This window comes from Gracilinanus agilis, chromosome 1 (genome assembly GCF_016433145.1).
Source record: "Gracilinanus agilis isolate LMUSP501 chromosome 1, AgileGrace, whole genome shotgun sequence".
Taxonomy (NCBI): domain Eukaryota; kingdom Metazoa; phylum Chordata; class Mammalia; order Didelphimorphia; family Didelphidae; genus Gracilinanus; species Gracilinanus agilis.
In genome coordinates, this window is record NC_058130.1 from 255,451,384 (window position 1) to 255,460,607 (window position 9,224).

General features: G+C 39.5%; 1 protein-coding gene across 1 annotated transcript; it reads left to right on the forward strand.

Moving 5' to 3' along the window:
* Positions 1-5,466: 5,466 nt before the first annotated feature.
* On the forward strand, positions 5,467-6,546 carry LOC123231284 (alpha hemoglobin stabilizing protein). Its single transcript, XM_044657542.1, has 3 exons — positions 5,467-5,535; positions 5,906-5,987; positions 6,180-6,546. The coding sequence occupies exons 2-3, from the start codon at positions 5,913-5,915 to the stop codon at positions 6,381-6,383; spliced, it is 279 nt and encodes a 92-aa protein (XP_044513477.1). The 5' UTR covers positions 5,467-5,535; positions 5,906-5,912; the 3' UTR covers positions 6,384-6,546.
* Positions 6,547-9,224: the final 2,678 nt, after the last annotated feature.

Sequence of the window (9,224 nt, forward strand, 5' to 3'; positions counted from 1 at the left end):
TTATGATTTTGCAAATACAGCTGTTAATGCAGATAGGCACTCTAGGAATGTAGGGAGGAGTCACAGAGCCCACTAACCAACAGGTGGACAGAGGGCAAAGATATTCTCCCAAAAGGCTCTTTGGGTGTGGTTCCTAAAATATGATAAGAAAAGCATTTGATGGCCTGCCCATCATGGTTCTTATAAAATTTATGAGGAAATTCAGCAGACACTAAGGACTCTTCAGTTAACACCCAAGCCTACAGTATACTCTAAAGCCCCTGGTCCATTTGGATCATTCAGGGAAGGTTACAGAGGACCAACCATGTAAGAAAAGGGTATCATGGACTCTTGGGAATCAGTATTTGTACAGTTCCTTTATCAGTCTCTACATATGCTACTGTAGGTAGGGCTAAATGGAAAGAAACCCTTTACCTAAACTATCCCATATAGCTAACACCAACCAATATCAAATTCTCAGGAGGGGTAAAAGATATTTCTTCCCTAATGATGGAGATGAAGCAAGCCAGAGTACTTCATTATAGAAATTCTCCTTATAACAACTCTATCCCTAGAGGAAGGCAAATGGCACCTATAGCTTATGGTGGACTACATAGAGTTAAACAAAGTCACCATGACCATCACTACAGCTGATCCTAACCTCATCAATTTTGTAAAAAAAGTAACCCAGGCCTATGGTGAGAGATGTGGGATTATTGATCTCATCATTAATGCTTGATTATTTCTTCCTGTGACTAAGATGAGACAGGAACAGTCTGTTTGTTTTTAATTTTTATTTATTTTTAAAAAATATTTTCCATGTTTACATGATTCATTTTCTTTCCCTTCCTGCTCCTGGAGCTGACAAGCAATTCCACTGGGTTGTATAAATGTTATCATTTGTATCTATTTCCATATTATTCATTTTTTGCTATAGAGCAATCTTTTAAAGCCAAAACCCCAAATCATATACCCATGTATACAAGTGGTAAGTGATAAGTCATATACTTTTCTTTTGTGTTTCTACTCCCATAGTTCTTTCTCTCAATGTGGATAGCATTCTTTCTCATAAGTCCTTCAGGAGTATCCTGGATTATTACATTGCTACTAGTAGTAAAGTCCATTACAAATTGGATAGTTCCACAATGTTTTACTTTCTGTGTATAATGTTCTCTTGGTTCTTCTCCTTTCACTCTGCATCAGGTCATTGAGGTTCTTCCAGTTCATATAGAAATCCTCCAGTTCATCATTCTTTACAGCACAATATTCCATCACCACCATATACCACAATTTGTTCAGCCATTCCCTAATTAAGGGACATACCTTCAATTTCCAGTTCTTTGCTACTACATAAAGATTACAGCTATGAATATATTTGTACAAATATTTTTCATTGTTATCTCTTTGGAGTACAAATCCAATAGTGGTATGGCTGGGTCAAAGGGCATACAATCTTTTAAAGCCCTTTAGGTATAATTCCAGATTGCCTTTCAGAATGGTTGGATTAATTCACAACTCCACCAGCAATGCATTAGTGTCCCAATTTTGCCGCACCCCATCCAACATTTATTATTTTCTGTTACTGTCATATTGGCCAATCTGTTAGGTGTGAGGAGAAGTCTGTTTTCACCTGAGAAGCAGTCCAGTATACCTTCATCATCCTTCTCCATACAGGTCTACCTGAAATCTTCCTCATATTTCCACATTATGGTGAGCAGAAACTTGAAAGAGGCCTCCTTTCCTGAAGGTATTGATTTACCCTACTACATTGATGACATAATGCTGACTGGGCCAGATGAAACTATGTTGGCTAGAGGTCCTTGATCAATCGGTGACTTATATGAGGGAGAAAGGGTGGAAATCAACCCGAAGAAAATCCTGGCTCCAGCCTACTTAGTCAAGTTTTAAGGAATAGTGTAGAAGAGAGTAAAGTATAAATAGACTGAGAAGGGAAGAAGGAGCCAAGTTGTAAAGAGATTCAAATGGCAGAGGATTTTATATTTGATTCAGAAGGTAATAGGGAACCACTAAAGTTTATTGAGTGGTGGGCATGTGTGTTTGTGACATGATAAAAAATGTGCTTTAGGAAAATCATTTTGGCAGCTAAGTGGAAGATAAATTGTAGCATGGAGAATTATTTTATTTTATTTTTTATTGTCATGCAAAACATATTTCCTTACTGGTCATTGTTGTAAGAGCAAAGTCATAAATAAACAAAACCCCCAAATAAAACAAAAAATACACTGATGTGAAAGACGACTCCAATATTTCTTTCTCTGGAGGTGGATTGTCCCAGATCATTGCATTGCTGAGAGTAGCCAAGTTTTCACAGATCATTGTAGGATTTTGCTTATTTCACTTTGCATCAGTTCCCACAGATCTTTCCAACTTTTTTTGAAATCATTTTGCTCATCATTTATTATAGCACAATAGTATTACATTTCCAACATATATCACAATTGTTCAGCCATTCCCCAGTTGATAGACAATTCCTCAATTTCTACTTCTTTGCCACTACAAAAAGAGCTACTATAAATATTTTTGTACAAGTAGGTCTTTTCCCCTTTTTTATTATCTCTTTGGGATACAGACACAGTAGTGTCAGATCAAAGATTATGCACAGTTTTATAGCCCTTTGGGTATAGTTCCAAATGGAGCATGGAGAAACTTAAGGCAAGGAGACTTATTAGAAATCCTTTCTGATGGTTGGTGAACACTTGAACTTGGGTGGTGTCTATGTGAATGAAGAAAAGGAGACATATATGAGAGATGTTAATGTAGAAGCTACAAAATTTGAAAACAGATTGGATGCATAGAAAAAGAAAGAATAAAGAGTTAAGACACCAAAATGTTTAATCTGAACAACTGGATGGATATTAGTACTCTCAAAATCATTTATTTTACATTTTCCAATCAAAATCATTCATTTTACATTTTGTAATATTCTAATGTTAGTATTCTCTATAGTAACAGAAAAGTTTGGAAGAAAGAAGATTTTGAAGAAAGGGATGAAAGGAAGAATGAAGAATAGAGTTAGGGTTTAGAAGGCATAGGGAAAGATAGAAAGATAAATATCTCCAATTATTACACACACACACACACACACACACACACACACACACACACACACAAAACCTCTTGCTTCTGCTCACTCTGTTGCTCTGCTTTCTGTCCACCAGAACATGCTATGGTGATTCTTATCCTAAATCAGCTATTTAGAGCTGGAAGGGCCATTAGTGATTGACTAATCCAACCCCTTCATTTTATGAGTGAAGAAAATTTAGGTTTTAGAGAAGTGAGGTGACTGACCCCAGGTTACCCAGATAAAAAGGTTGCAGAGCCAGGAATTTAGCCTACATCCTCTGACTTAAAGATATAGCACTTACTGTACTTTGTTTCCCTTGCCTACCCAGGATGTAATACTTTGCTTTTTTCTTTCTATTCTTTAAACTCTACGCACCTCCAAACACAACTCAAGACTTCTCAGCAAGAAGACCAACGTAGGTCCATTAGTGATCCCTCTTTGTTCTTAATTTCTATAGAGTTTACCATTTGAATAATGAAAAAAGTGCCCATGAAAAAGCACTGGTTTTGGTGTTAGAGGCCGAAAATTTAAATCCTTCCTCTGTTCTTTGCTACCTAGGTTATCTTGGCTAAATTATTTCACTTGTCTAGGCCTTAGCTTCTTCATCTGTAAAATGAGGATATTGGATTAAATGTCTTCTAAGTCCTCTTCCTTTACTAGTCATGTGACAGTGCACAAGTAATTTAATCCTGTTTGCCTCACTTTTCTCAACTAGAAAATGAACTAGAGAAGGAAATGGCAAACCACTCCATTATCTCTGCCAAAAAAAACTGCAAATGGGGTCACAAAGAGTCAGACATCACTGAAATGACCAAACAACAAGTCCCTTTCAGTTCTAAAGCTAAGATCCTATGACACTGATTTTCCAAGTAGATTAATACTATAGGATTTTAGAGTAAGAAAGAACCTAAGTGAGCAGAGGACCCTTGAGGCAGGGACTTACACCTCTTTGTTAACCTGGTTCTAGCCCATTACCAAAGACCCTCAATGTCTATCTATTGTCATTGAGGATAACACTATGTCTGCACAGAATCTAAGAGTTTGCCATCTCAACATAACACAATTTACTGATAAGCAACAAGAATATGCTTGTAACATACAGATCTCAACCACAGTAGACTCATGGTAACCACTGAGAGATGTTTGCAACAAGGTACCATAGAAAGACAACATTTAAATGATCTGAGTTTTAATTATATGTAGTTACTCTTTCCTCTCATGATGAATTATTATTCAGCATTATGCTTGGCTGTTCATCTGTTCTTCCCAGGACTTTTGGTCCCGGTCTTAATGGTGAAAATTAAATAAAATGCTATTAATAACTGTGTAGAATACCAAGATGTTGCTAATTCTGAAGAGATCTAATACAGTAGGAGATAATAAAACTTGATCCTCTCTCTTTGTTTTTCTTCCTTTCATTTGCTCCTGTCTCATCTCCTTACTTTCTCCATGTTGTGTAGTACAGAAAGTTCTAGATTTGGAATGTAAGGATTTAAGTTCAAATTCTAACCGTGCCATTTAAAACCTGTCGGAGCGAATCACTTAACTTCTCTACGCTCAGTTTCCTCAGCTGTCAAGTGAGATGATTGTTAGACTAGATAACCACTAAGGTCTCTTATATTTCTGAATTTAGAATCCTATGATCCTATTTGTAACTCAAGGCATCTTTGTCTTTTACCTCTTTCTTTCTTTCTTTCTTTCTTTCTTTCTTTCTTTCTTTCTTTCTACCCTTACTGTCCATCTTGGAATCAATACTGTGTATTGGTTCCAAGGGAGAAAAGTGGTAAGGGCAAGGCAATGGGGGTTAAGTGACTTGCCCAGGGTCACACAACTAGGAAGTGTCTGAGGCCAAATTTGAACCTAGGACCTCCCATCTTTAGGTCTGGTTCTCACTGAGCCTCTTAGCTGCTCCCTTTTTACTGCTTTAGTCACATGACCAGACTAGAACTAGAACTGGAATACAGTTCTGGAATACAGAAAGGTTCTCTAGAATCTTCCATTAGTTACCAAGAGGCTAGAAGGAGAGCTAGGGACCAGGACCTTGGAGAGATTATATAAAAATCTGGGAAATAAACCCTTCAGCTTTGGGAAAGTCCAGATGCTCAAATTCTTGGAGGAGTGTCATCACTGAAGGAGAGAAAGCAAAGATCATAGGGGAAAAGACAGCTGAAAATGAAGAAAATGGTAGGGGGCTATGCCAGTTTTACTCTGTTACTTTGTCTTGTTCATTAAGTTGTCTCTGTACAACCCTCAATTTATCTCTCCTAACTCAGAAGAGACCCTCCTTTAGCCCTCCTCCCTCTTCCTTCACTTATCATTATGGTTCAGGAATAAATTCAGGGTGCCACCCACCTTAGGATATCTCCTCCCTTCTAATTCTTTCTTTATCCTTGACTAGTTTTGCTCAGTCACACAAACTGACCCAAGAAAGCAAGGTGAAACATCTAGAAGAGAGCTAAAGGCTATAGTTGGTAAGTGGCTAATCTTAAGAGAGAATCAGGGAAAGAGGTGAAGGGAAATGAACACGAGCTGAAGGAGACCAAGTACTGAAGATGTTGGGGTGGGTACAAAGGTCTAGGGCCATGTTAGCGAAGACATGGCATGTATGCCCCATCAAGCTGGAGAGGACTCCTCTGTTCCCCCTCTCCACGGAGGACAATTTTCACATGCCCTGTTCCTCTGTCCAACAGCCCAACGTGAGCACTTCCTCCCTCCACTCTCTGGAGTAATGTGAGGGGCTTATGGGCAGCTTGAGGGTGCAGTTTGGTCATGCAATCTCTAGAAGGTTTGCCAAAACTGGTTTAGGGGAAAGGTTACCTGAATTTGCCCTCTTTCTTTAAGCAGGGAGATGGCTCTTCTTCAGTCAAATCAGGATGTCATTTCCTCAGCAATGCAGGAGTTTAGCAAATTGCTGAATCAGCAGGTGAGAGGGGTCCTTTCCTAAGCACCAGGAGATATAGAATATCTTGGCTTTTGGAAATAAGGTGGGAGTTTGATGGAAAAACTGGGGGATAGGAAATGTAGCTTCTGGGAGATGTGTAGTGACTAATGGGAAGTTTGAGTGCCTGGAGATCAGCACATCTGAACAGCAACCTCCTCTCTCTCCTTTTGCCAGGATTACACATACCCTATAATCTCTGAGAAAGACATGGTTACCATTGTAGATGACTGGATGAACTACTACCTTTCATACTTCTCGAAAAAGATGACAGGGGATCAACAAGAACAGGAGAGAGCCATGCAAAAACTTCAAGTGGAACTTCAATCTTCTGCCAACCCTTTCCTGGAGAAGTACAGAGCCTTTCTAAAATCCCTTTGAGTCTTCCCATGTCTCCCATCCCTGTCCTAGGTCTTCATTTCTAAGATATGCCCAAAGCTGAACCCCCTAATAATCTTTTCCTCTCCCCTGAAACCTTGTTGTATCTCAATTTCCTCTGACTCTAAAAGGTATGTATATACCTCAATAAATACACACATGGGAATATCTGACCCTAGCATTCTTCTTTCAACATGTACCTCCCCTTTTTTTCAGGGTTCATAGCATAGACCCATGGATGGAACTTAGAGGCACAGAGTAGTGCAGGGAATAGTCTCATTACGATGTCTTTTGGGAAGTCTAATGGACTTCCAAGGATTCATCTTCCACAAAAGGGAACAAGTTTTTAGTACTTTCCAGCCTTCCCTCTTTTCCAATTGCTCCCCACACTTAGGCCTCTTTGTAACAGCGTCTAGAGGTCCATCCTTTCTCTTTCTCTTCCTTGGTTAATATCTTGGAGTTTTCTTCTCCTGGTATCTACCAAGACCAGTCATTCATATTCCATGACCTTAATATCAGGTTTTAGGCAAACAGGAGTTGGAAGAACAATGAAGAATAAGGGTGATCAGAAGGGAGAGAGGGAAAAAAGGGAGAGAGATGTCTGGGGTTGGTAGGTAGGAGTAGGAGACATGGTGACTTGTGCAGGTAGGAAGCATACCACCCCAACTGGCCTTGAACTTCCTCCATTTGCTTATCTTCTGTAAAGTGGAGCCAACAGAATTCATTTTGCAACTGGCAGAATTCTACTCATTCTGACTGAAGACATGCTCTCTTCTGCCAATGCCAGTGCTACCCCAAGGGGTCCCTTGTTCTCTCAGCCTTTTACCTAGGTGCTCAAGTCATAGGTCATAGAATGTCAGAGTTGGAAGACAGCTTAGAGATCATCTGTTCGGAAGCTAAATCTCAGAGAGGAGTGATTAACTTGCTCAGAGATATAATTGGGGAAGGGAGCAATGATTAACAGGGAGGTGGATTGTTTTCCCCAAAATATATTTATGACCGTGAGTGAAAGGAATGAAAGGCCTTCCACAAGGTTGTTATTGGGTAATCTTAGAAACCTAGGGTGACTGGAATTGGGCCTTACCCTCCCTCACTTCAGCCCCTATTCCCCTCTCCCCTTTTTAATCTGCATCAGACATATGGAATCTAGCATTTACTATATGAAATTGCAGATACTTTCAAGACTTGTGCCATAGTGGAAAACTGGGGTGTTAGGAAAGCTGGAGTCCAGTCCAGAATCTGCCACTAGATGAAGTATGACCTTGGACAAATTACTTCCCCCTCACTCTGGCCTCCTCACCCAGGCCTGCCCTCCCCTGCTGCCCACTATTCTTCCTCATAATAATATTCCATATGCATATAGCTGGTAATTTTGCTCCTCTGATGAAAATTCTCTAATGCCTACATATTACTTAGTAAGTAAAATTCAAACTTTTTTGCTTGGTATTCAAAGCCTATCACAGACTGGCTCTAAGCATATGTTTTACCTTTCTATCCTTATTTAATACTCTTCTCCTTGAAATACTTCATATTCCTATCAAAATGGAGTTCTCTGTCCCATCAGCTACTTCCCTATCTTGAGTGTTTCCTCTATTTGCTTAGAGTAGGAATACCCTCCCACCAATTCTTTTTAAAGCTTTATTTTGTCTTAGAATTGATACTAAATATCAATTCTAAGGCAGAAGAGTGGTAAGGACTAGGCCAGTGATTCCCAAAGTGGGCACTACACCCTGGTGGGTGCTGCAGCGATCCAGGAGGGCAGTGATGGCCACAAGTGCATTTATCTTTCCTATTAATTGCTATTAAAATTTTAAAAATTAATTTCCAGGGGGCTAAGTAATATTTTTTTTGGAAAGGGGACGGTAGGCCAAAAAAGTTTGGGAACCACTGGGCTAGGCAATGGGGGTTAAGTGACTTCCCCCACATCACACAAATAGAAAGTGTCTGAGGTCATATTTGAACCCAGGCCCTCCCATCTCTAAGGCCATTTCAAGTGCTTCCTCCCTTGTGATCTTCAGGTCTATAAAGACCTTCCTTCTTGGATCAATGACCAGCTCCTTGAGAGCAGGGACCATGTTTTTTGGCTATTTTAATAAATATTTCCAGTGTTTATCATAGTGCCTGAGACATAGTAGGCACTTAATAAATGCTTGTTGATTGCCTCTCCAATGTATTTGATATTTAAAGCCCTCCACAATATGATAGCTGCCTACCTTCCCAGATACTTCATATCACTCTCTTCTATGTACACAATAGTGATGGGGGGAGCAAGGAGAGAGGGATGGGGGGTGGGGTGGGAAATGACAGGCTAAGGGCAAAGGCCAGAAGAGGATCATTTCCATTTAGACATTGTGGAAAGGAGCACCAAGAGATTGAAATGGCAAGTAATAGAGGAGAAAAAGATTAACTTGGAAAAGAAATGTTCAAAAAGGACTTTGATCATAGAAATGGAAAAGATGGAATGAAGTCAGAAGGGAGGAAATAGGTAAAGTCTCCTAATATCAGAGGGTGTCATATTCCATACAACCACCAGATGGTGAAGCAAGACTATGGTTGAAGTCTCAGAAAGCTAATCCTGGGGGGCAGGAAAATCATGAAATTTAGGATATTAGTGCTAACAAGAAATTTAAAGATTTTCTAGTCCAATATTCTCATTTTATAAGGTTAGAATACTGAGGCCTTTGACTTGCCCAAGATCATACATCCAATTAGTAACAGAGATTATCTACACTTTGTTTTCTCTTTAAAATGATGACTAAGGAAGAGACTAGAAGAGACAATATAGTATAATACAATGAGCACTAGATTTGGAGCCAGAAGTCCAGAACCTGAGTTTGAGTGAGT